This window comes from Trachypithecus francoisi, unplaced genomic scaffold (genome assembly GCF_009764315.1).
Source record: "Trachypithecus francoisi isolate TF-2019V2 unplaced genomic scaffold, Tfra_2.0 Lachesis_group0, whole genome shotgun sequence".
Classification (NCBI taxonomy): domain Eukaryota; kingdom Metazoa; phylum Chordata; class Mammalia; order Primates; family Cercopithecidae; genus Trachypithecus; species Trachypithecus francoisi.
In genome coordinates, this window is record NW_022681453.1 from 155,796,097 (window position 1) to 155,822,492 (window position 26,396).

General features: G+C 43.4%; 2 protein-coding genes across 11 annotated transcripts in view; one reads left to right on the forward strand and one right to left on the reverse strand.

Annotated features, from left to right (window-relative positions):
- The window catches only part of NME9 (NME/NM23 family member 9), a 28,562-nt gene extending 15,835 nt beyond the window's left edge, over positions 1 to 12,727 (forward strand). For all 3 annotated transcript variants that reach the window (XM_033212531.1, XM_033212532.1, XM_033212533.1), the window contains 5 exons: positions 7,812 to 7,894; positions 8,196 to 8,288; positions 9,285 to 9,439; positions 10,670 to 10,806; positions 12,622 to 12,727. In XM_033212531.1, the coding sequence (XP_033068422.1) occupies positions 7,812 to 7,894; positions 8,196 to 8,288; positions 9,285 to 9,439; positions 10,670 to 10,806; positions 12,622 to 12,686 (533 nt within the window). In that variant the 3' untranslated portion in view covers positions 12,687 to 12,727. The remainder of the gene's footprint in view (positions 1 to 7,811; positions 7,895 to 8,195; positions 8,289 to 9,284; positions 9,440 to 10,669; positions 10,807 to 12,621) is intronic.
- Positions 12,728 to 15,934: 3,207 nt separating this feature from the next.
- Positions 15,935 to 26,396, reverse strand: part of ARMC8 (armadillo repeat containing 8) — a 117,487-nt gene continuing 107,025 nt past the window's right edge. For 3 of the 8 annotated variants that reach the window (XM_033212541.1, XM_033212537.1, XM_033212534.1), the window contains 3 exons: positions 25,182 to 25,254; positions 23,668 to 23,761; positions 15,935 to 18,436 (listed from right to left, as the gene is read on the reverse strand). In XM_033212541.1, coding sequence (XP_033068432.1) covers positions 18,403 to 18,436; positions 23,668 to 23,761; positions 25,182 to 25,254 — 201 coding nt within the window. In that variant the 3' untranslated portion in view covers positions 15,935 to 18,402. The remainder of the gene's footprint in view (positions 18,437 to 23,667; positions 23,762 to 25,181; positions 25,255 to 26,396) is intronic. The other 5 variants (XM_033212539.1, XM_033212538.1, XM_033212536.1 and 2 more) reach the window with 2 other exon arrangements.

The following is a 26,396-nucleotide window of genomic DNA, read 5'->3' on the forward strand; positions in this document are numbered from 1 at the left end:
TATTTTGACATGTACAATAGATTAATGTTAACTATAGTCACCCTACTGATCTCTTGAATACCAGGTCTGATTTCTTCTGTCTATCTGTAGATTGTACCTATTAATCAACCTCTCTTTATCCCTCTCTCTACACTTCCTGGCCTCTGGTAATCACCAATCTACTCTCTACCTTCACGAGATCCATTTTTTTAAGTTTCCACATATGAGTAAGAACATGTGCTATTTGTTGTTCTTTGCTTGGGGGCTTATTTCACTTAACATAATGATCTCCAGTTCTATCCATGTTGCCACAAATGACAGGATTTTAATCTTTTTAATTAATGAATAATATTCCCTTGTGTATATACACCACATTTTCTTTATTCATCCATGGATGGGCACTTAAGTCGATTGCATATTTTGGCTATTGTGAATATTGCTGCAATAAACATGGGAATGCATATATCTCTTCAATATATTGATTTCCTCTCTTTTGCATATATACATAGTAGTGGGATTGTTGGATCATCTGGTAGTTCTATTTTTGTTTTTTCAGGAACCTCCACACTATTTTCCATAGTGGCTGTGCTAATTTACATTCATACCAGCAGTATATGAACATTCCCCCTTCTCTACATCCTCGCCTCATTATTCTCTTTTTTGTTGTTTTGTTTTTTTTTTGAGACGGAGTCTCCCTCTGTCGCCCAGGCTGGAGTGCAGTGGCACGATCTTGGCTCACTACAACCTCTGCCTCCCAGGTTCAAGAGATTCTGGTGCCTCAGCCTCCCTGAGTAGCTGGGATTACAGGCACCCACCACTACACCTAGCTAATTTTTGTATTTTTAGTAGAGACTGGGTTTCAGCACATTGGCCAGGCTGGTTTCAAACTCCTGACTTCAGGTGATCCACCTGCCTTGGCCTCCCAAAGTGCTGGGATTACTGACGTGAGCCACTGCACCCAGCCTCCTTTTTTTTTTTTTATAGTCCCCATTCTAACTGGGGTGAGATGAAATCTTATTGTGATTTTATGATTTGCATTTCCCCGATGATTACCGATATTGAACACCTTTTTCATATACCCATTGGCCATTTTTATGTCTTTTTTTTGGAGAAATGTCTACTCAGATCTTTTGCCCATTTAAAAATTAGATTATCTTTCTTTTTGCTTTTGAGTTGAGCTCCTTATATATTCTGGTTATTAATCCCTTGTCGGAGGGATAGTTTGCAAATATTTTCTCCCACTCTGTGGGTTGTCTCTTCACTGTTGATTGTTTCCTTTGCTTTGCAGAAGCTTCTTTGCTTGATGTGATCTCATTTATCTATTTTTGCTTTTGTTGCCTATGCTTTTGAGGTCTTACACAAATAACCTTTGCTCAGACCAATATCCTGGAACATTTCTCCAATGTTCTTCTGACAGTTTCATAGTATCAGGTCTTAGAATTGTGCCTTTAATCTATTTTGATTTTGTGTTTGTATATGGTGAGAAATAGGGGTGTAGTTTCATTCTTCTGCATATAGTTATTCAGTTTAACCACCACCATTTATTGAAGAGAATGTCCTTTCACCACTGTATGTTCTTGGCACCTTTGTTGAAAATGAGCTGGCTATAAATGTGTGGATTTACATCTGGGTTCGCTATTCTATGTGTCTGTTTTTATGCTAGTATTTTGCTGTTTTGATCACTATAGCTTTGTAGTATAATTTGAAGTCAGGTCATGTGATGCCTCCAGGTTTGTTATTTTTGCTCAGTACGGTTTTGGTTATTTGGGGTCTTCTGTGGTTCCATATACATTTTAGGATTATATTTTCTATTTCTGTGAAGAATGTCACTGGTATTTCAATAGGTATTGCACTGAATCTGTAAATTGTCTTGGGCACTATTAACATTTTAACAATATTAATTCTTCCAATCCATCAGCATGGCCTGGAATATCTTTCCATTTGTGTGTGTGTGTGTCCTCTTCAATTTCTTTCATCAGTGTATCATAGTTTTCCTTGTAGAGAGCTTTTGCATCTTTGGTTAAATCCAATTCTACATATTTTATATTCTTTGTAGCTATTGTAAATGGGATTGCTTTCTTGGTTTCTTTTTCAGATTGTCTGCTGTTGGTATATACATATGCTACTGGTTTTTGTATGTTGCTTTTGTATCCTGCAACTTTACTGATTTCATTTATCAGTTCTAACAGTTTTTTGCTGGGGTCTTTGAATTAACATGGTAAAAGCAGCCATCCTTGTCTTATTCGAGATCTTTGAGGGAAGGCTTTGAAATTTTCCCCATTCACTATGATGTTTGCTGTGGGTTATACATGGATTTCATTGTTTTGAGGTGTGTTCCTTCTATTCCCAGTGTTTTGAAGGTTTTTTTTATCATAAAGGGAATTCAAATTTTATTGAATGGTTTTTCAGCATCTATTGGAATTATTATACAGTTTTTGTTCTTGGTTCTGTTAATGATTTGATGAATCACATATATTGCTTTACATATGATGAACCCTTTTTACATCCCTGGGACGAATCCCACATAGTGAATGATCTTTTTGATGTGTTGTTGAAGTTGGTTTGTTAGTATTTTGTTTAGGACTTTTGGATTTATGTCCATCAAGAATATTGGCCTAGTTTTCTCATTTTGTTGTGTCCTTGTCTGGTTTTGCTATCAGGGCAATTCTGGCCTCACAGAATGAGTTTGGAAGTTTTCCCTCCTCTTCAAATTTTTTGAAGAGTTTGAGTAGAACTGGTATCAGTTATTCTTTAAATTTTTGGTAGAATTTAGAATTGAAGCCATCAGGTCCTGAGATTTTCTTTGGCAGAAGACTTTTTATTACAGTTGTGATCTTGTTGTTACTGGTTTGTTGAGGTTTTCTATTTCTTCATGGTTCAATCTTGGTAGATTGCATGTATCCAGGAATTTATCTGTTTCTTCTAGGTTTTCAGATTTGTTGGTGTGTAGTTGTTCATAACAGTGTCTAATGATTCTTTATATTTCTGTAGTTTCCAGTTGTTATGTCTCCATTTTCTTTCTGATTTTATTTATTTGGGTCATCTGTTTTTCTTAGTCTAGCTAAAGGTTCATTGATTTTATCTTATCAAAAAATCAACTTTTTGCTTCATTGACCCTCTGTATTTTTTAGGCTCAATTTCATTTATTTCTGCTCTGATCTTTATTGTTTGCTTCCTAGTACTAATTGGGGGTTTGGTTTGTTATTGCTTTTTTAGTGCATTTGGGTGCATCATTAAGTTATTTGAAATCTTCCTATGTTTTTTGATGTAAGCATTTATTGCTACAACCTTCCCCTTTACTGTATTACTCTTTTTACTGTATCCCATAGATTTTGGATGTGTATTTCCATTTTCCTTTGTTTCAAGAAATTAAAAATTGTCCTTTATAATTTTTTATCTGATGCATTTGTTGTTCATGATTATGTTGTTTAATTTTCATGTGTTTGTGTAGTTTCTGAGGTTCCTCTCGTTATTGATTTCTAATTTTATTTTATTGTGGTCAGAAAAGATATATACGATTTCTGCTTTTTTGAATTTGTTGTGACTAGCTTTGTGGCTTATAATTTGCTCTATTCTGGAGAATATTCCACATGCTGATGAAAATAATGTCTTTTCTGTAGCACTTAGGTGAAATATTCTGTAAATATCAGTTAGGTCTGTTTGGTCTAGCGTGCAGTTTGACTATGATGTTTGTTTTCTGTCTGAATGATCTGTCCATTACTACCAGTAGGGTGTTGAAGTCCCTATGTATTGCAGTATTGTATTACTGTATTGCAGTCTATCTTTCCCTTTAGATCTATTAATGTTTATTTTATATACTTGGATGTTCTGGTGTTGGGTATTTATAATTGTTACTCTTGATGAATTGACCCCTTTATCATTACATAGTGACCTTCTCTGATCTAAGTATAGTTTATCTTGCTCTCTTTTCATTTCCACTTGCAATGAATATCTTTTTCCATGCCTTCACTTTCCGTCTATGTGTCTTTATAGGTAAAGTGGGTTTCTTGTAGGCAGCATATAGTTGGGTCTTGGTTTTTTTTTTTTTTTTCTCTGAAATGGAGTTTCACTCTTGTCGCCCAAGCTAGCACAGTCTTGGCTCACTGCAACCTCTGCCTCCCAGGTTCAAGAGATTCTCCTGCCTCGCCTCCCAGTTAGCTGGGATTACAGGCATGGACCACCACGCCTGACTAATTTTGTATTTTTAGTAGAGACAGGGTTTCTCCATGTTGGTCAGGCTGGTTTCGAACTCCTGACCTCAGGTGATCCACCTGCCTCAGCCTCCCAAAGTTCTGGGATTACAGGCATGAGTCACCGCATCTGGCTTTTTTTTTTTTTTTTTTTGAGACAGTCTAGCTCTGTCACCCAAGCTGGAGTGCAGTGGCATCATCTTGGCTCACTCTGACTCTGTCACCCAGGCTGGAGTGCAATGGTGCGATTTCAGCTCACTGCAACCTCCGCCTCCTGGGCTCAGGTGATTCTCATGCCTCAGCCTCCTGGGTAACTGGGATTACAGGCATGTACCACCATGCCCAGCTAGTAATTTTTGTATTTTTAGTAGAGATGGGGTTTCACTATGTTGGCCAGGTTGGTTTTGAACTCCTAGCCTAGAGTGATCCACCTGCCTTGGCCTCCCAAAATGCTGGGATTATAGGCGTGAGCCACTGTGCCTGGCCAACAGTGGGTTTTATACCTCAAATGTCTTCTTTTTGCATATTAGTATTTTTTTCTTTCAGATTAAAGATTTCCTTAGGCATTCCTTCTTCTTCTTCTTTTTTTCTTCTCTTTTTCTTTTTTCTTTTATTTTTTTTGAGATGGAGTTTCACTCTGTCACCCAGGCTGGAGTGCAGTGGCATGATGTTGGCTCACTGCAACCTCTGCCTCCTGGGTTCAAGTGATTCTCCTGCTGCCTCAGCCTCCTCAGTAGCTGGGTTTACAGATGTGCTTTTTTTTTTTTTTTTTTTTTTTTTTTTTTTTAGTAGAGACAGGGCTGGTACCTTGGCTCAAACTAATGAGTGGGGCAATCTGGCTTCTCTCAGGAAAACTTGAATGGAGACAGAGACTATTGAAATTGCAATCTGGTAGTATGTGCTGGAGCTGAGAAGTCACGGAACATCATGCAGACTCAGGGCCTGGAGGAGCCACTTTTAGCCACACCTGGCTTTTTTTTTTTTTTTTTTTTTTGTATTTTTAGTAGAGACAGGATTTTGCCCTGTTGGTCAGGCTGGTCTTGAACCCCTGACATCAGGTGATCTGCCCACCTGGGCCTCCCAAGGTGCTGGGCCATCGTGCCTGGCCCACCTTCATCTTTGAGGGATAGTTTTGCTGGGTATGGTATTCTTGGATGACCTTTTTTTTTTTTCTTTCAGTATTTTGGAAATGTCATTCCACTGCCTCCTGGCCTATATAGTTTCTATAGAGAAGCCTGTTGCTAGATAAATTGGAATGATTCTGGGAAGCTTAACCATAAAATATTTTGTCTCCAGTCACTGGACTTCAAACATACTGTGTTAAATCTCTCTTCTGATCTTTAACAGCATTTTGGGCCCATTACACAGCGTTTTGATTATGTTCAAATATAACAAGTGCGACTTTCATGGCAATTACCAGGCATCAAAAAAAGCTGCATGTAATAAAATGGAGGGAAGCAACACCAATAACTGAAAGCAATGATGCTGGTATTTCCTTAGTCCTTATTTGAACTTTTTAAAAAAGCTCAAGCCTCTTTTTTCACCTCTTTCTTAAACATTAGAAAACCTTTCTTTCCCAGAGCCCTACAACCTCTTTCCTATCTTCCCCAAATATTAACTTGCAGACTTTACACTCCTGGGTATCACAGTACTTCCTGAACCTTTCATAAGAGAAAACTTGGCCTGACAGAATGAAGAAAAGCTAAGAGTTAGGAAGGCTATTGCTGGGATGGTGTCTCTTGGTGGTAACCGAGACACAAGGGAAAACCAGAATTAGGCTCAGGAACTGTGTTGATAAGAGGAGGAAGATTTTTTAAATTATTGCTTGAAATAGAAAGGCTGTTTTTACATGTGTGGAGAATAAGAATTGTTTGAATTGGATTCTAACAAGGGAGAAGGCACAGTTTAGGACAGCAAGAAAACTTCAAGGGTGAAGAGAAAATCGGTGATTGTGATTCTGCAGGAGACATCTGTTACTCCCCTATTGTATTATGTCCTCTTTCTTCCCTCCTCCGTGATTTCCTCCCAAATCAAGTCTCTCCCACCTAGAAAACCACCTAAGATACTGCCCTTGCCCTTAGTCTTCCTCTTATTCACAGCCAAGCTTCCTTTGTCCACACTCTAGGCCACCTTCACTTTCCATTCGTGCCCTGACCTATTGCAATCTGGCCTCTGCGCTCACTACTCCCTGAAATGGTGCTCATTGGTGGCACCAACAGGTAGTTTCCAGTGCATATCTTATGGGATTTTTCTGCAGAATGAGATGATGTTCACAATATCTTCCTTCTCAAAGCCTTCTCTTCCGGTTTCTGAGATGTCATGACTTTTCTTGTTTTCCTTCTATGTCTCTGGCCTCTCCTCAGTTTCTCCTTCATTGGCTTCTTTTCTTGTGCTGTCCTTTTAACGTGGAATGCCCCAGGCCCCTGTTTTGGTCTCTTCTCTTCTTCCTCTACCTTTAGGTGATCTCATTAATCAATTTATAATGGAATGTATTGTAAAAGTCTCTTAAAATCTAACTATTCATGATATATTAGAAATAGTAATCTCAGAAAGAAATAATAGATTTGTTACTTGAAATGATTTATACTTTTTGCAATACATGTTTTTGAGATTTTTCAGACTAGAAAGCCCTCTTTAAATGTAGATATTGTCTTGTTTCATTTCAACACAACCAATGTAAAAGCTGAGAAACAAAATAGGTGATAGGAGAATGATGATTCTGTGTAGAGTGTAGATAACTCACCAAAGACAAGTTTATATAAGCAGGAGGACAATGGAGGTGGGCTCATGGACTAGACACAGACCTCCCTATAGCTCCTGTGGGCCTCAGCAGTGGACTCTGATCTTGTGGCACCTCCTTCATTGTCATAGCTAATTGGACTGGTGGATGCTCATTCAAGGGCAGTCAATCAGCAGACTGGCCAGTGAGCTAGGGCTGGTACCTTGGCTCAGACTAATGAGTGGGGCAATCTGGCTTCTCTCAGGAGAACTCGAACGGAGACAGACTACTGAAACTGCAATCTGGTAGTATGTGCTGGAGCTGAGAAGTCACGGAACATCACGCAGACTCAGGGCCTGGAGGAGCCATTTTTAGCTACATAGCAGGAAAGGGAAAAAGCAGCAGAGGCACAGGAGCCAGTAGAGTGAAAGGAGAGCATGTGGCAGACAGCAGGTAGAGGCTGGGTGGGAATCATGAGAGGGTGACAGGAAGAGATGAGGGCAGCCAGGTCTGTGTTGCCCATGCTCCAGGCCCCCTCTCACTTTCTCCTATACCTCTTCTTACCACTCCCCAGGCCAACTCAATGCAGTTGTTTCTGGATTTCTGGTCCCAAGCAGTCTTTCAGCAATCCCTTCCCCCATGTTCCTCCTCTGCCACCTGCCCTGTCAGAGACAGGTTCATTAAGCCAGTCTCTCAGTCTCTGTTCCTTGCAGCAAGATGGAGGTTGAGGTCTGGAGTCAGACTGGTACATCCATCAGAGTCCAGGTTTGCAGAGGCAAAACTAAGGCCAGGGGAGGGAACCCTGAGAGCCCAAGCTGTGCCTACCACTTGGTGCAATGGAGCCTTGTGTAGCATTGTTTTTTTGTGGATGGACTCCCGAGCACCTCAAACATCAGCATCTGACAGCACCATTTTTGGCTTAGTTTCATCAGAGAGGATCTGTACCTTGGCCATCATTAAACCAGACGCAGTGGCCCACGGAAAGACTGATGAGATTATCATGAAGGTAAGAGAGACAACACTTACGTGCACCACTGTCCTTGTGTCCTCTCTTGTGGATAAACAGGGATGGGGCATCAGGCAGTGATATCTTAGTGCAGGAAGACGACTTCTAAGGGATTGTAGCTCAAACTCCATTCAAGCAAATGAAAATGTTAAATCTGATTGGGACAGATAATGTGAGGATCAGTGTCTCCACAGCCTTTAATGTTGCCTGTCTTTATTTTTTTACCTTGCAACTAAATTAATTAATCAATGTGAATTTGGGCTTGATTTACCCTTTCAGAATATTTATATATATTCTACAGATTCAGGAAGCTGGGTTTGAAATTCTAACAAATGAAGAGAGAACCATGACAGAGGCAGAAATGAGACTTTTCTACCAACACAGAGCTGGAGAGGTCAGCTCATCTACTTCCATAAGTTCAACACGCTGTCATTTCTCTTCCTCCAACACTATGCTTGTAGATTGATATTAGTTTGTGACAGAAGAAATTATGAAGAACCAAAATAGGAACAGCAAGTGGGTCATGAATTTGTTCTCAGACTGACAATAGGCTGTATCAGGTAAAGTTTTTTGGTTGCAAAGAAAAGGTTTTGACTCTAAGAAATGAATTAAGGAATTTATTAGAAGGATAACCCATAGTTGAAGGGAGAGTTTAATGAGAAGGACTTGGAGACAAAAGGAAGCGAGGGATCTCAGAAGCAAAGCCTCGAGCATATGACTTTAGATACTGCCATTGGATAACTCAGATCTAACCACCTTCCATTTGCTTCTGCTGACGACCCACCCGCTTGGGAGTCTTCTTGGCTTAGCTTGGGCCATAGCCCTTCCTCTCATGTCAGGGTTGTGTGTGTGTGTGTGTGTGTGTGTGTGTGTGTGTGTGTGTGTGTTGGGGAATAGGCATCATGATTGTCAGTCAAATTTGGACCAAATTAAATGGAGAAGGGCTGTTCCCTGAAGGAAAACCAGAGTACTGTTACTTGAGGAGGAAGGGTTGTGAGGCATTGCATGAAAAAAAAAGTACCAACTATATTTCACCCCTTGGTTATCCAGCATCATGAGATTTCCATAGATATGGTCTTTTAAATGTCTCTGCCTAACTTATATAATCATCTCATATTTATTCCCAAATGAGTCAACTTAAAACTCTTGTCATTCTGAGTGCTCTGAGTGTGGCTGGTCATCACTACCACCCATGCCTGACATCCTCCACAGCAGGCAGAGGTGGCCAGGCAGAGACAGGGTGCAGTGGCTGAGTGGCCACGGGCATGCTGGCTGGTAGCAAGGCTGCTCACTAACTCTCTCTCATCCCGTGGGTGAGATGGGCTTGCTGATCCTCTGCAGGCCCTAGCAGCTCCTGCCCTGGGTCACTGTTTTCCCTCCCTGTGCCTAGGAGGCATTTGAGAAGCTGGTACATCACATGTGCAGTGGACCGAGCCACCTCCTGATCCTTACTAGGACTGAGGGCTTCGAAGACGTGGTCACTAGCTGGCGAACCGTCATGGGCCCCTGTGACCCCAATGTGGCCAGGAGGGAGCAGCCTGAAAGGTGACGTCACCAGCTGTGGTCCTTTCATCCATCTTAAAACCTGCATCCCAGGAAGCTGAGTCCCACTCAAAGTGTTCAGCCTAGAATCGTGGGTAACACAGAGGACTCTCTGATGGCCAGGAGCCTCTCTCTTATATATCTGGGGAGACCCTGACATCTTCCCCCTCTGGTCCAGTCCCCAGCCTTTACTGAGTGCCTCCTGTGAGGTGCCTCCTCTCCTGATCTGTCCTCTTCTGAAGGCTGCTTCTGGATTCATTCCTCAGTCGCTGTTTTCTCTTTGCAGCCAGAGGATTCCAGAGGGTACTCCCAGGAAAATACAGATTCTAGGGCCCCATTCAAGCCTATCAGAGACTCTGGGCCAGGGCCTGAGAATCTGCACTGTAGTCTCAATGCCATCCAAACCTACTCCCCATCAGGGTGTCCTGAGGCCCTCAGGAGTCTGAGTACCCTGTTCTGCACATTGCACTGGGCTTCCTTGGCCTGCTCCTTGGACATGGGAATATTTAGCCTGGCGCCAGCAATCCAAATCCACTGTACCTTAGCCTTTGAAGCTGACAGGCCCAGACAACAGGAAAGAAATTAGAGAGGCCAAGGAACTGCAGTTGTACTTTGTAGCTGTAGGGGACCAGGAACATTTATATATGAGGCAGGCTGGGCTAGTGAAAGCCAGCTCAGGATTCAGATCTTAGGTCACTGTAAGTCTCTTCTTAGCCTGAGTTCTCTCAACTGTAAAATGGGGATATAAGCATCCATCACGAGTGTGTATACATGCATGTATATACCTCACCGAGAGTAGTGCTTGACACACAGGAAATCATAGCAATATTACTGTCTTACGAAGTTATTGCAAGGATAACTATGCAAAACTTTATCAAGCACTTGGTATGGTGCTAGCCTTTGGCAGTAATATCGACAAAATGGCAGCTCCTGCGCTTACACCATTAATCAGGCATCTTTAAAATGGAGCTAACAGCACTCTGTCTCATAGAGCTGTGGCAAAAATGCAATGGGATCGTGTAAGTACCCAACTATGTGCCCAGCACACTGCCATGACCAAATAAATGCCAGCTACTATTATCATTGCTGCTGTTCTTGGTATTTCCTGCAGAGAAATCAATTTCACAGGAATGCAGGGTGCTGATTGGTAGCCAGTGATCATGTTGCCAGAAAGCAAAACATTTCTTTTCAAATGAAACAATTGTTTCTTTTACATTTTGCCAATGTTCCCAGTCTCCGAGCTCAGTACGGCACAGAAATGCCCTTTAATGCCGTCCACGGAAGCCGGGACAGAGAAGATGCTGACAGAGAACTGGCATTGCTCTTCCCCAGTTTGAAATTTTCAGACAAAGATACAGAAGCCCCTCAGGGTAAGTCATCAAGGCAGATTTGATCTTTATTAAATCATAGATACAAGGAATTTGTGACTATGTGCTTGAGTGTGTGGGGGATTGATAATTTTTGGTAACTAAGTCTTCAAACTAATACAGTCCTGTTCTGAAAATACAGGTCATTATATAACTTGAATATCAATACTAAACTGTTTTGTGTTCTCATAGAGTAACAGTGTTGCTTTTTAATACCTCATTAAATTTTTGCTGCTTATTCTGGAGTCATATTTTTGTGCAAAAAGTACTTTATTTGCATTTCCCTGTGGAAACCATTGGGAAAATTTCATTAACTTTCTGGAAGCCTACCTCAAAGTCAGTCAGAGGCCAGACACACTCCACACACTCCATGTTAAGCCCCTAAGGGCTCACTGAGAAATGCAGCTATACGGAAGGGGCTTCAACCTGGAGCCTGCTGTGACCTCATCTCCCTCAGCCCCACATTTCAATGCATGACCATTGTTTAGGACCTTCCCTTCATGGGAAGCATTCAGACAGCCTCTGGGAAAGGCATGCCAGGTGGCATCGCCACCTCCAAATCTGGGTGAGAGCCCCAAGGGGCCCGGAGCCCATGTGACTAAGTCTACCCTATAACCAGTGAAACTGCTGCATTACATGTCTCTGGTTTGAGCATGAAATGAGTGGACAGGGCTGGGAGATGATTACCTTGGGAAAACCCAAAGGATGTGAGGGTTGGATTCTTGGGAGAAGGCCACATTCACATCTGAAATGGAAATAATCAATGTGTGTCTAAATGTTTGGGTTTTAATCGATATATTTGCCTAAATGTTTGATATGCTCATGGTCTCAAGATCTGAAATGCAGCCAAGTCAAAATAGGTGGACTTGTCACTGCCCTGTGAAGCAGAATTATTCCCACTGCCAGCTGAGGAACAAGCTGAGCATGCCAGAGGTTGGGGAGCCAGGAAATCTTGGGAAGTGTGGCTCTGTGTGGATCAGAGACCCACTGACACACTTCAGGCCAGCTTTCCTCTGGGACCTGCCCTCAGAGAGTCCATGATGCATTTCCTTATGTGTCCAGGGTTGTGGGGCACCTTCAAGCTTTTGGGAATAGGGGGTGGTGATTGGAAGCAAAGAGCTGTAACTCAGAGCCAAGTCTGGGGCAGGTGGCTGGGAAGTTCTCACTGGGCTGTTGGGCGTGCTGGAAGATCATGAGACTGACTTTTTGGTCTCAGGTGATGAGAAAAGGGGTTACCTGCGGACCACATCCTGGGAATAAGTGCACGGCCTCCTTTGGACACTGAAGCAGCCTGGCTGGGGTGCTGTACTGCCCATTTATTCCGATGTGTCACACTTTCTCAGCTTTGGGGAGAAGCATATGCCTCCATTGTACTTAGCCCTATTCCTGCTAAAAAAAACGCAGGAGTCAAGGTGACAGACAATCCCGGGTTTGAATTCTGGCTCCACTATTCCCCAGCTGAAGAGCCTCTGAAAGGTTACTTACCTTTTCTGGGCCTCAGTTTCCTCATCTGTTAAATGGAGATAATGATAGACTTGTCATAACCACAAGTAACTTCATAATAAAAATCTTCATCATAGAGCTGTTGTGAAGATGAAAGACAGGATATAAAGCTCTTGGTCTGGCATATGACATGAATTAAATGCTCAATGTTATCCATTCTGTTTAATTCCTGGTCCTTAACACATATCAGGACTTCTTTGCTGGCCCTCCTGCTCTGGCCTTTTAACTTCCCATTTCTTTGTGGATGGTGGGTGGGACAGAAGGTCTGGGACAGGGCTGTTTCAGGAGTCCTACCCAACATCTGTCATCCCACAGGCGGTGAGGCTGAAGCAACAGAGGGGCCCACTGAGGCGCTTTGCTTTCCCGAGGATGTGGATTGAGATGGCTGTGCTGCTCTTCCGGAGCATGTGACCATGGGTCTACTGCACAAAACGGACCTCCAGAATCGGAACTTACTCTTTTGAGTACCAATACTTTTTGGTTTAGCTGTCTTTTGTAGACAATGGAAATAATACGGCTGGGCGCAGTGGCTCACGCCTGTAATTCCAGCACTTTAGGAGGCCGAGGCAGGTGGATCACTTAAGGTCAGGAGTTCGACACCAGCCTGCCCTACATGGTGAAATCCTGTCCCTACTAAAAATACAAAAAAATTAGCCGGGCGTGGTGGCGTGCGCCTGTAATCCCAGCTACTTGGGTGGCTTAGGCATGAGAATTGCTTTAACCCGGGAGGTGAAGGTTGCAGTGAGCCGAGATCATGCCACTGCACTCCAGCCTGGGTGACAGAGTGAGACTCCGTTTCAATAAAAAAAAAAAAAAAAAAGTAAAGAGAATAGTATATACTTTTCTGCCTTATTAAACAGTATGTTGAACACAGTTTTTTTTTCTCTTTGGGATTTTACAAAATAATTGAACATCAGTTATTACATCGTGTTGTGAGATATAGTGTCATCTCAGAAGATACTGGGTTATATGAGATGGTGTTTCCCCAACAATAAATCTACCTTATGAATTAAACAATTTTAGAACTTAATTTGGTAACCATGAGCTTGAAAACAGTGCAAGATTGGCTATGACACTTTCAGGCACCCTGATGCCGAGGCAGGTATAAATAGGCTCCAAATGCTTCCTCATGCTGCCTGCCCAAGTCACACCAACAGTCATTTAATGCTGCCAGATTTTCCCATCTGCAGTTCTCCATTACCAAGGCATGTTCATAAAGCAATGCTTAGACATTAAATTTGGAAACACGGTTCATCTAATTTTCTTGACGCATCCCTCCCCCATTTCTCTGGTTTCTGATTCTGGGTGACACCTAAATTTAAAAGCTGAGAGCTCCTAGTGGGGCAGGTTGCCTTCAGCTCTCACTGAATTGCCTGGCTTAGCCATCGCTCTGCAGTTCTCCCCTTGAGGGACACAGGATTTCAGTAAAAAGTAGCTATTATGACCACTTGGAAATTATTGGCACACAATGCCACCCCCTCTAACCACTTTATTTGTAAATTTGCCAGGTGCAGGCATACTTTTTCCTGAGGAGAAGGCCATGTTTTTCTATACTAGGAAGCAAATGCCAGCGTCTTCCTCCTTGCTGGTTTTGTCCATGACTTGAAGTTCTTTAAATGGGCAGTTAGCTCCCAGAGGACGTCTTCGTGGGTGCATCACACTTTGTCAGCCTAGCACAAGACAGTCTGTGCTAGGCCCTGAGCTGGCTCTGGGGATACATGGATAAATCAGTCCCCAGAGTTGGGAACCAAGGCTGGTGACCTTCAATAGGCCCTACTGTTTAAGGCCACTGTGTTTGCCAGGACCTTGTGTCACCCCTGGATGGAAACACACATGTCCACAGTGCTCATCGGAACCTGTACAGGATCTCAATGTGCATGACAAAGCCCTCACTGACAGAATCTGTCAGGAAGCTGGATGCACTATTCCAGATCCCCAGACTCACAGCCCACCATGGGGCTGTGCTCTTCCCTTTGGGAGTGGGCTCAAGAGCAGGGCCCATATGGTCTGTGCCCACTTCAGAAGTGGCAAATGACTTGGAGAAGCCCTATGCCTGGGCTTCCACACCACAGGTATGTGTGGCTCTGAATGAGCTACTTCGAGGGGGTGCACCCAGCTGACAGCCATCTGATCTCCCCAGAATCTGGGAAGCCAAGGATCTTCCAACACTGGTGAGATGAGAGATAGAGCCACCAGGGCCTCCCAAAGCAGGGGAGAGAGGGGAAAATGAGATTGGGGAACTGAGCCTGTAGGCGGAGAGTGTTCTTGTGTCAGTGATGGATGAAGTAGCTGGGCAGGGCAGTGGGAAAGCAAGTGGGGCACTAGGTGATGGGGCTGGAGTGTAAGGAAATGGTGACATGCCTCTTCCTCCCATTACTGGTGACTCAGGGATGCTGTGGGTTCAGCATTGCAGGGCATCTCTAAGAGTCCACAAGTTTCATGGCATAAGGAACAGGGGAATGGGGTGTAAGGGGGTTCCTGAGAGTGGCTCAAATATCAGCCCACTCTCAAAGGATGGAACTCCTTGGCAGAGACCCTAGGCCTGGTTTCCCACAACAGAAGCAAATAAGGAAGTCAAGGATGGGTGCCGCTTTTGGTTTTAAGACCCGTTGGCTCCTGGGTGTGAGTGCCTGACAGGAAGGAGGGCAGAATCGGCTCCATGAAGTCAAGGAGGGTGGTTTTATTTCAGGACTGGCTCTGGACCTCCACTCAGCCTGAGGGCAGAGTGCTTGCCAAAGCCAGGAGCCAGGGGTTGCAGAGATAGAGGGAGGAAAGGTGGCTTAGTAGTCCACTCAGTGGACCTTGGGGGGTTCCCTCAGCCTTCCCCAAAGCCAGATCCTAGACCTTCTCTCATGCTGGAAATAAACACGTGCCTCTCTGCCCAGTAAACAGGAAGGGGCAGGATGGGGACAGCACCAGTCCCTATCCCAGGTGGCAAGAAATTGGAACCTTTCTGTCAGCCCTCCATCAAGATCCGGGGTGGGAGGCCCTCTTCCTCTTTTCTTAGGCTTTTCTTCCAACTTTTCCCTGTGGCGGTTATGGGAAACAGGGGCCTGCTTGGACCTGCTCCTACTCTCTTGGCCTTACCTTGGGTCCTCTCAGAGGTTCCCACCACGATTATTCCCTCTCTTGCCCACCTCATCACCCTCCCACCACACTCTGGTACAGGTATCCTTGGCTTTGTTTCCAGTGAGGCCTTGAGATAGGAGGTGTGCCTACAATTCAGAGACGGGAAAGGTGGCAGTGCATGGTAGACGAAGAGCACCTGTGTGTCCTTGCAGAGGGAGAGCAACCTCTTGCACACTGAGCAGCTAGTGGCAGTGGAGATGGGGCATACCTAAGAAGAGGACGGAGGGGATGGACATGACACTGGGGATGGGATACCTTGTGGCTGGGAGTGCCCACCTGTGAAGGTCTGCTGGCCTTCAGAAGGAGGCCAAAAAGAGTGGGGTCCCCAGACTGCTGCAGATGCCTCTAGGAGCCACAGTTACCCTAAGGCACTGGGTCCCACTCTGAAATGCAAAGCACTTCCCAGCCCTTCATTTACCAAGAATCACAGGTTCCAAAAGTGTGTACACATTATCTTCTGATGTTTCCTAATGTTCTAGACATTTGGAAAACAGACTCCTTTTTAGAAGTTGCCATGATTTTTCTTGGCTTTTATTAGCATGTGTTAAAATCATATTATCCAAACACTACCAGAAGAACATGTATTGTTCTGAATAAAGTGCTTAAGGAAAAAAAATGCAACTTATTAAATTGGACATTCTTTTCTAGTTCATAAATTTTGGATTACAATGAGGGCACAAAAGGAGAAACAGAATGCAGTATTAGAGCGAGAAGCTTAGTTAAGAACTTGGGTGTAGACATAAGACCATGTCCACTCTTCCCACTTCCTTGTTGACTGAACACTGCACCTGCATAAAGCAGCAAACAGCTTTGTTTCAATAAATACATTTCCCTTCATTCAAATCAGAAAAGTTAATTATAGTAAAGCATTTTTAATTTGACCATCTGTTTATACCCACAGGCAAGACGTATCCACAGAGTTTAAGTGTGAAAGTGTTACTTCATTGGGCCTTCAGCTCTCTAATGCTATTTGGGTTCAAGATTGTCTCAGCAATTCATTATTGGTTTCTTTATATTTACCTGGTACTATTTAATACCAATACTATAGTGTTTTGTGTTAAAAATGCCAACCAAGGATATTTTCACAGTACTAGAAACGAGTGGGCCTAAGGCTTTCTTCCCAATAAACTAAGTTTTCTTTTAACCGGGTTTCTCACATTAGCACTCTGATATCTGCACAAAACCAAGTCCTGTTGGGACAGATTTTAAAATCAGTGATGTTCTGAAAAAATAGTAACTTGAATCTTGGGTGGTCATGTTGAAAGCAGGAAAAATTGCATTAAATACATTTTTAAAACATTCATTTGCAATCAAACATTTAAATCTTCAAAGGAAGGTGCAGGGTAGTGATAGGGCAGCTGCAGTGTGAGCAACCCCATCAGGAGTGGCTGGTGGGTGGGCTTGGGGCTCCATCAGTGGCACACACTCACCGCAAGCTTCTGGACCACAGACCTTGCATCCTGGTTGTGATGCCTTTGACCTTCTTTTAACAAAGAGAAAGGGCAGGCTGCTTCTACCTTCAAACAGTCAAGAGCAACTTCTGTTGAGTTCACCTTGCTGCTGACCCAGAAGTTGGGTGCAGAAAGGCTAATGGTACTTGCTGTAAAAAGAAGTCATCTTCAGTCATCCTGGGGAGATTCCCTTGCCCCTCTCTCAACTTGAGTGCTTTTCGCTTCATGCAGGAAAAGATTTTAGTTGCATCTTTTATTAAATTTCAATCTCATTTTACAAAAGCATACCAACTAGCAATCCTGAGCAACTAATATGAAATTTGCTGAATACAGCTAAGAGAAAGCTTTCTAAACTATCCTGTTCTTTGTTTCTTTCTACAGGTGTGTCTGTAGAACATTCTTTAGTTTCACAGTGATATATGCTGTTTCAGGAAGCACAAGGTGTTCTGTTTCTGGGAAGTGATGACCTACTTTTAGTTTGAGCACAAGTTTCCATGACTGGTTCTAAATCCAGCCAGATATTGCTAATACCAATGACAGGAGTTAGGGCAATTGGGAGGCTCTCGGTCCCCAGTTCCTGTCAAGGGTAAGCCCATCTGGGTCATGGCTGGGCTTTCACTATCAGTAGTTATATTTCCCTTTGATGCTTCAAAAAGCCTATGGTGAATCTGTCGCCTCACTTTACTCCTCCCTGTCTGTCTGACTTGGAAGCCTGAGAACTTATTGAATTAGGATGAAAAAAGGCTCTGTACCTGCTAATATTGATGGCAGTAAGATGCTAGCTTACTATTTTTGCACAGCACCATGTATAGTGCCTGTTAATCAGGCCAACTATAGCCAACTTTTTCTTTTTTTTTTTATATAAAGAAAATCTATGTAAGTTGAGGTTCAGAAATGCATATATTTTTTACTTACAAATATTCATCTGACCAAAATTCAACATAACCTTTATGGAACACTTAACAATTGTTTTGTTTTTAAAATAACATTTCATTCAAACTGTATATAATTCAGTAAAGTTTTTTATACAGCAAGCAATGCTTAAACCCTGGAAAATCTGTAGAAAAGAGATTTTCACACAAAATAAGAAAAGAAAAATCTGAGGTATCCCTCACACACACACACATCCATTCATTCTGGCCCATGTACGTGCACATACACACACGTGCCTGTGTGTTTACACAGACATATTCATTCTCACTCACAAAGTGGCTGCAGCATAGGCAAAAAATTGTAGGTCCAAAGGAAAATGACTGATTGTTCTAATAAAGAGTCCGGGTAGCTCAGAAAAAAAAAAAAAACCAAAACAAAACACAAGAGTCTTCTGAGGAAATTACTACCTCAAAAAAATGTTCTCAAGATGAATTTGAGATCTAAGCCTACTAAACTGCTTTTGCAAAACAGCTCCCTGCAGTCCAAGGTGACTTGTGCAAATAGAAGGAATCAAATGAGGCTGGTTCCTGTACTTCCTTAAACAAGGAGGTGGGATGCTCGCAGGTGCCCAGGGGCACTCCCATCATGCCAGGTACTGCTGCAGTGCCATCTTTGCCCTGAAATCACAAAACTCCTGTTAGCCATTATCTCAGAATTGTAATTGGGGTAAAAAAACCCTATGGTTCAATGATGATAGTTGGGGAAGTCTAAAAATAAATCTCCAGAGGGAATTGGGGTAAGCCCAGGTGAGCACCTACCTTAAGGGGCAGAGATCTGCAGTGGGCAGGTACCTGAAATCTACTCTGGCTATATTCTTATTTCTGTGGTTCTCTCAGAGGGCTATTCCTGCACTTAAACCTGCTGCAGCTCAGTGACATTCCACAGTCGCTGGTATGTGCTGACATTCTATAATGTTTTCTTTTGTCACTGGCATATAGTTGTGATAGGTCTCAAATTCTTCACTTTTTCTTACTGCCATGTAGGTTTTACGCAGTGAAGCACAACACTAGGGGAGGACACTTAGGGTTCTGGGAAGCAAATAAGAAAACTGACCACGGAAATGGTGTTGAGGTGATTAGAAGGTGCATGGAAGGGGCCAAGAGCCCATGGGATGAGGCTGTCTTATGCTTTACATGCCTCAAAACTGTGGAAGAAGGCTACAATTTCATCTTGTTCTTCTCATCACACCTGATGACTCCATAACTGATCAATGTGAGATGTGCGTTGTTACGGTGATGGGGGAAGAAGGAAATGGGCCAGGTAAAAAGGAAAAGATAGAATGTCTGTGGCTCACGCCTGTAATCCTAGCACTTTGGGAGGCCGAGGCGGGCGGATCACCTGAGGTCAGGAGTTCAAGACCAGCCTGCCAACATAGAGAAACCCTATTTCTACTAAAAATACAAAAATTAGCCGAGTGTGGTAGCAGGCACCTGTAATCCCAACTACTTCGGAGGCTGAGCCAGGAGAATAGCCTGAACCTGGAAGGCAGAGGTTGCAGTGAGCTGAGATCATGCCATTGCACTCCAGCCTGTGTGACAAGAGCGAAACTTCATCTCAAAAAACAACAAAACAAAACAAAACCCAAAAACAAACCAAAGAAAAAAAAAGAATGTGAACAGTGACTTAATCTATCCTGATCCTTGTAAAAGTGGCCTCCTTTGAGGTGGGCCCAAGGAGGCCTCCTTTACTATTCCTATCACAAACTTGGCAAAGTTTCTAAAGAGGCTGAAACTGTGGGAATTAGGACGTCAGGTTTCAGCAATGGTCTCCTCTTCTAAGCTATGGAAAGAAAGTCTACAATGTTCAGGTACAATAGCTAATCAAACTAATACCAAGTAGACTATGCATACAATAAGCTGGATTCAAGTGCAGTTTCTGCAGTAATGGACATAACAGTTTTTTAAGTGGTATACTAAGGTATATTCTTGCAATTATGTAAGACTCTAAAGATGATACTGTGAATAGTCCAATTCATCAGAACAGAAAACTCTAGAAAGATTATCTCCAAGTTATGAGCAAGCTGGGTTCTACAAGGACATTTTCAGAGACAAGGTTATGAATGATGCCACAAACCATCCACCTGACTCCCCAAACACTTAAAGAGGCTGAGAAGAGCGGTTCTGATGGAGGCGGGAGCTCTGGGACCCTGCAACCCTGAAGCCCTCTGAGCCTGGGTGGAGAGGGCTGGTTAGCAATAGCTTCTCATCCGTAAGCATCTGAAAATCAAAGGATCAAAGCCTTAACGACAAAAGGAACCTGAGAGATGTATTCTTCTGGTGATAGACTTTACTGTACTATGATGCGAATACCACATAAGGGTCTTGATCAAAATTTTGTATTGCTCTTTAAATCTGCCAATTCAAACTCCTTATGGATCTTATTCAGAGGTTGGTTAGGTTTGATTATTTTGGGTCTCAGACACTGCACCTTTATTGTCTTTCTACTATCGTTATCTAAGGAGTCTTTTTAGAAGAATGGTTTTGGAGGCAAGATCACCCTTTCTTAGATGGACTCAGGTTGGGTAGCTCAGACCTTGATTCTTTTAATGAGGGTTTAAGGTTAAAAAGATCTAAAAATTTATGTGAAAACAGCACCAGAGTGGTCTAAGCAAGCAGGCTAAACCTATCCCACTTGATGCTGGTAAGGCCTGTCTTACATCCTAGGTTATCTCTGAGATGATTTTAAGTAAAATCTATTTTTACTTCTGAATAAATATGAGATAAAAACCTCAGTGAACAACCTAGCTCTCAGGCAGAAGAGATGGGCTGACAGAGCCCATCGTTTATGCCAGCAGCTGTGGAGGTGGAGGTTCCAGTCCTCAAAGTACAAGCTCAAATCTAGCCTTCAGCATGTGACTGGACTTGACTTTGATGTTACACTCATCTGACCAGCAGCCTTGGGCTGCAGGTATTTACTACTTCTTCTTCTTCCTTTTTTTTTTTTTTTTTTTGAGACAGTTACGCTCTGTTGCCCAGGTTGGAGTGCAGTGGCGTGATCTTGGCTCACCACAACCTCCACCTCCTGGGTTCAAGTGATCCTCCTGCCTCAGCCTCCCAAGTAGCTGGGATTACAGGCGCACGCCACCATGCCTGGCTCGTTTTTGTATTTTAGTAGAGATGGGGTTTCACTATGTTGGCCAGGCTGGTCTCAAGCTCCTGACCTCAAAATCCACTCGCCTCGGCCTCCCAAAGTGCTGGGATTACAGGCGTGAGCCACTGCTCCTAGCCTAGTTATTCTTCTTTAGCCTACAGGATGTTAAGTTTCCGGGAGGCAGAGGACCAGCCTGTCCTGTGTGCTTCACAATCTGGGAGAGCCATTTACTTCAGAGGAGTTAGTTAAGTTTCTCTCCCCTTCAGTGGAGCAGACAGACAAGCTGATAGCCAAGACACAGTGTGACGTGTTCTACAGATGCTATGGGAGCACAAAAGGCATCCCTGGCAAAGCCTGGAGGGGAGGGTAGAGAGTGGGTCAAGCAAGGCTTTTTGGAGGACATGGCAACCTGATATGAGTTTTGAAGGATAAATGGCCACTGTCCAGGCATCTTTTTTCCTTTGCTTTCAGGACACCTTATGCGCCAAGTCTCTGCCTGCCTCACTAGCTGTTCCTTCTGCTCCTTTGCTGCATCTTTCTTATCACTGCCTAAATGCTGGGGGGTACGGGAAGGGGGGCTCTAGATCTTGGTCCTTAGCCCTCCTTTCTCTCTTTTTTACTTAATCTAGGTGACTTCATCCAGCTCCATGGCTTTAAATACCATTCAGATTTACACCCCCAGCCCTGCTCTTCCAAGTCCCTTGGATATCTAATAGGCATCCTAACGCTGGCATACCCAAACAAGAACTCCTGATGCTCCCTACTGCAACACACTTCTGTATTCCTCACCATCTTGGTATACACCCTCTGTCCAGTTGCTCAGACTAAAACCCTAGACATCTTCCTTTCCTCTCTTTAACATCCTATACTGAATCTGCGAGTAAGTCCCATTGGTGCTTATCTTCAGATTAAATCCTGAATCTAACCACTTCTCAATACTTCCAACACTAATACCCCCATCCCTTACCGACATTATTACAATGGCCTTTAACTGGTCTCTGCGCCTCCATTCTTGCCCTCCTACAGATGGTTCTCTGTACAGTCACCAGAGTGATCTTTTAAAAATTCAAATCAGGGCCAGGCATGGTGGCTCACACCTGTAATCCCAGCACTATGGGAGGACGAGGTAGGTGGAGGACGAGGTGGGTGGATAACATGAGGTCAGGAGTTCGAGACCAGCCTGGCCAACATGGTAAAACCCTGTCTCTACTAAAAATACAAAAAAAATTAGGTGGGCATGGTGGCAGGCGCCTGTAATCCCAGCTACCTTGGAGGCTGAGGCAGGAGAATCGTTTGAACTCAGGAGGTAGAGGCTGTGGTGAGCCAAGATCACGCCATTGCACTCCAGCCTGGGCAACAAGAACAAAACTCCATCTCCAAAAAAAAAAAAAAGAAAGAAAGAAATTCAATCAGATAATGTATCCTCTCCTTAATAGTCTCCAATGATTTCCTATTAAACTCTGAATAAAAGCCAAAGTCCTTACCCTACCTACAAGGCTCTTCATGATCTGGCTTCTTCCACCTATTAGCATTTTCCCCCTCACTATTTTTCATCAGCCCTCTGTTCTTTTGCTGTTTCTTGAACATACCAAGTTCACTCCTGCTTCAGGGCCTTTGAACCCACTATCACCCCTGCCTGTAATACTCTTCCTCTAAGCATTTGCCCAGATGAAATCTTCCTTATTTCATTCAGGTCTCTGATCATGTCATCCTCAGAGAGATCTTTACTGGCTAACCTACATGAAAATAAATTTTCTTGACTCTCCATTCCTTCACCTTGCTTTATTTTTCTCCATGGTACCTCTCTCATCACCTGATACTGTGTTATGTATTCATTTGCTTATCATCTATCTTCTATACTAGAATGTAAGTTACATGAGGGCAAAGACTTCATCAATTTTATTCACCAATATATCTCCAATGCCTAAAACAATGCCTGGCAGAAGGCAGGTATTAAAAAGAGCTATCTGATGAATGAATGGGGACTCAAAGGAGAGGAGACTGGGATAGCAAAGCAGATGGAACAGAATGTGTAAATGCATGAAGGTGTGCTACTGTAAGCGGGCAGGTATGGCTTCAGTATGGGGTGTGCGGGGAAGATGAGAAAGACAGAGCCAGACCATTAAGGGCTAAAGGGCTTCTAAGCCATGCCCAAGAGTCTACAGACTCAAAGTACTGATGTTCCCTGATTTGTTATTATACAAAGGCAAAATGGAAACTGAAGGCTGTTACAAGGGAGAACACACAGCTAGGAAGAGCATTTATGGCTATTTTGAGGTTAGCTGCGTATCTGATTATAACTCTTGACTCTACCAGGAAATGATGAGCTCTTTGAGGACAGTGATTCCTTAGTGGTCGCTTCTGTATCCCCAGCAGCCGGGCCAGCCTGGCACAAAATGGGTGTTCAGTGAGGTTTTGAGCTAAAGAATGTTTGCATTACTGGTTTTTCTGCTTTCCAAAAGGCCACATGCATGTCTATTCTAATGATCAGGGGAATGTATGCAAATGGCCTCTGGATCCTATCCACTAAGATGGCCCAGACTCATGTTAATTCACAGTGAGAGTCTTTAATAATTTGGTAATCATTAGTTTACAGCTCACTCAAATGTCGTACAATGACTCACAGAAAACTATAAAGAAAATCTAAGAATCTAAAAGATTTTAAAAGTGTGGCCATGTTAATTACCAAGCAATTCAAACCCTTTCATGAAAGAATCCAACACAGCCCAAAGCAAGGCCTTTCTGCATTCATACTCACTTGTCACAAAGGTTTGAATCTGGTGACTGACTCAGTTTGTGTAGAATATCTACGATGCCCATGTCTCGTAATTTATCCTGGCGTTCTTGTGAACCTAAATGATTAAAGCCAGGTTATTGGGAACATGACCCAGGCAAATGCTCTCTTTGATGTACAATTAACAATCTAGAGCCTTACCAGTGTCCTTCACTCCCTACTCCTCCTGTACCCCTTGTCCTCTACCCTCTCCCAATGTAGTTGGACCCGCTCATGCTTGGACTCTCTGACAGCCTTCTAACTCATCTCTCTGCCTCCTGACCATCCTGCCTGCAGTCTATCCTGGGTTCTGCAGCTGGACTGATTTCTCCGTGGACTACAGGGTCAAGGTTAGATCCTTCAGCCTGGTACAAGACCCTCTGCCACTGACTCCCAGATTCATCACTTCTTTCAGGACATACCCATGGCCCTGGCCAGATCAGGCCAGGATCTTACTACTCAAAACAGGTCTTATCTTCCCCTTTCTATTGTCTTCTACCCTCCTCTGTCCTCCCAGCACTTTTTGTTGCCTCTCAGCACAACTGGCACTTCCAATTTCCTATCACTCTGTTATATTTTCCAACTAGACTAACACCTCCTTGAGGGTGGCTTGTCTCCCCAGTACACAGGTGGTACTTGGTATCTAGGTCTGTGGGCGGAATCCAGTTTCCCTTCTTGCGCTTTGTTTTGGGCGCAGCTGCTGAGTAATCCCCTGGAGTCTTCCCCACTGAAGAGCCCACAGTGACCACTCATGCACTGGCTCTCTCTAGACACAGTGAATCAGAATTTCTAGGGATGAGGCCCAGAAATCTGCACTTAAAAAAGTTCCCCAGGTGATTCTAATGCAGCCAACCCAGCCTTGAGACCCACTGCTCTCCTATATTTGCTACCTCGGCTATATATTGGAATCATCTGGGGAGCTTTAAGAAACACTTATGCCTGGAGCCCACCCCCAGAGATTCTGATTTAATTGGCCTGGTGTAAAAATTCCCAGGTGATTCTAATATGCAGTCACAGTAAAGAACCTCTGATCTATACAGGCCTCCTTACAGACTAGCTGCCTCACTGGTCACACTGCACTTCTCATTTCTCAACAATGCACCTTCTTCTCCATCATGTTTATCTGCCTGTAGTCCTCATATGTGCTTCCTCTGCTCACAACGAAAGGCTCATCCTCCCACCCACTCTCTCCTCTCACCTTCTTCAAGTGCATCTCACATTCTCCTCATCAGCTTTCTCATGGCAGGGACTGCCACTTACTTCTCACTCTCTGTCCTTGAATCTGGTATAGAGTTGGCTCATATGGGGCACTCAGTGTTGACTGTCTGGCTGACTTGCGCTAATACTGATTCTCATACCAGGGCGACTCTGGAGGGTGCTTGGGCCAGATGGTCCAAGAACAGAACCTCTGCCCAGGATCTCAGGGGCACCTGCTAGCTTCACTGTGCAAGACACTCTTCCCATAATTTTTTTCAAAACAAATCTCACCAATCTCTTACCTTCCTCTTCATTCCATATGAGGTTTGATATACAAAACATGGCTGCAAGCTGCAGTTTAACATGTGAATGGCCCTATTAATACAGAAAAAGAAAAAAAATCAAAATGGTGGTAATCTCATTTTAGATCTTTTTTTTGGCGACCTACCACAGGCAATTCCTATAACCTAAAAGTCTGAAGCAGGGCCGGGCGCAGTGGCTCACACCTGTAATCCCAGCACTTCGGGAGGCCAAGGCAGGCAGATCACGAGGTCAGGTGTTCAAGACCAGGATGACTAACATGGTGAAACCCTGTCTCTACTAAAAATACAAAAATTTGCCGGGTGTAATGGCGGGCACCTGTAATCTCAGCTACTCGGGAGGCTGAGGCAGGAGAATCGCTTGAACCTGGGAGGCGGAGGTTGCAGTGAGCTGAGATTGCACCACTGTACTTCAGCCTGGGTGACAGAGTGAGACTCTGGCTCAAAAAAAAAAAAAAGTCTGAAGCAGAGGCCTCAAATTCAAATAACTTGAGGGGCCCTGAAGTTAACACTAATGAGTAAAAGGCTTGGGCTAAAGATAACAAGGGACAGTGGAGAATCTGGCAAATTGAGGAGTACAAGCCTTGCCAAAAGACATTCAAATTCAAATTCAAATTTAAAAAACCATCTGGCTGGACAAACAAAACAGCTCTAGGGCTATGGGTACAGTTTGCAATTTATGATTCAATCCATGCACGAAGAAACACTGTCATATGACAATTCTATGCTTTCGACTTAGGCTGTATCTCCAGGTCACCAATAGCCAACATACACTGGATGGATGTGTATTTGGTATTTATCTCTTAAGCTACTGGTTATCTTATTCAAGTGGCCCAATAATTCCTTTGGGGAAGAAAGTGAATATATGGTCAGGAAGTTCTGTAACACCCAGACTTTCACACACACACACAATCTATAAATGGTTTACTCCTCTGACACAACTTGCTGAAAATAAGAAGCATTATATAATACATTCAGCTTCTGGAATAATTAAATTACTCCTATATCTATAGGAGCGTCCCCCAAAACTTGATGAAATCTCTAGTTGATTTCTCAAATGTCTCTACTACCACTAATGAGCCTCCTATTCTTCTAAATACGATTCTTATTTATTTTGCTTTATGTACTAAAAGTACAACAATTTCTGGTTGCTTTGGATACAGTGCTTTCGCCTGAATGAAAAAGGACCCAATAATA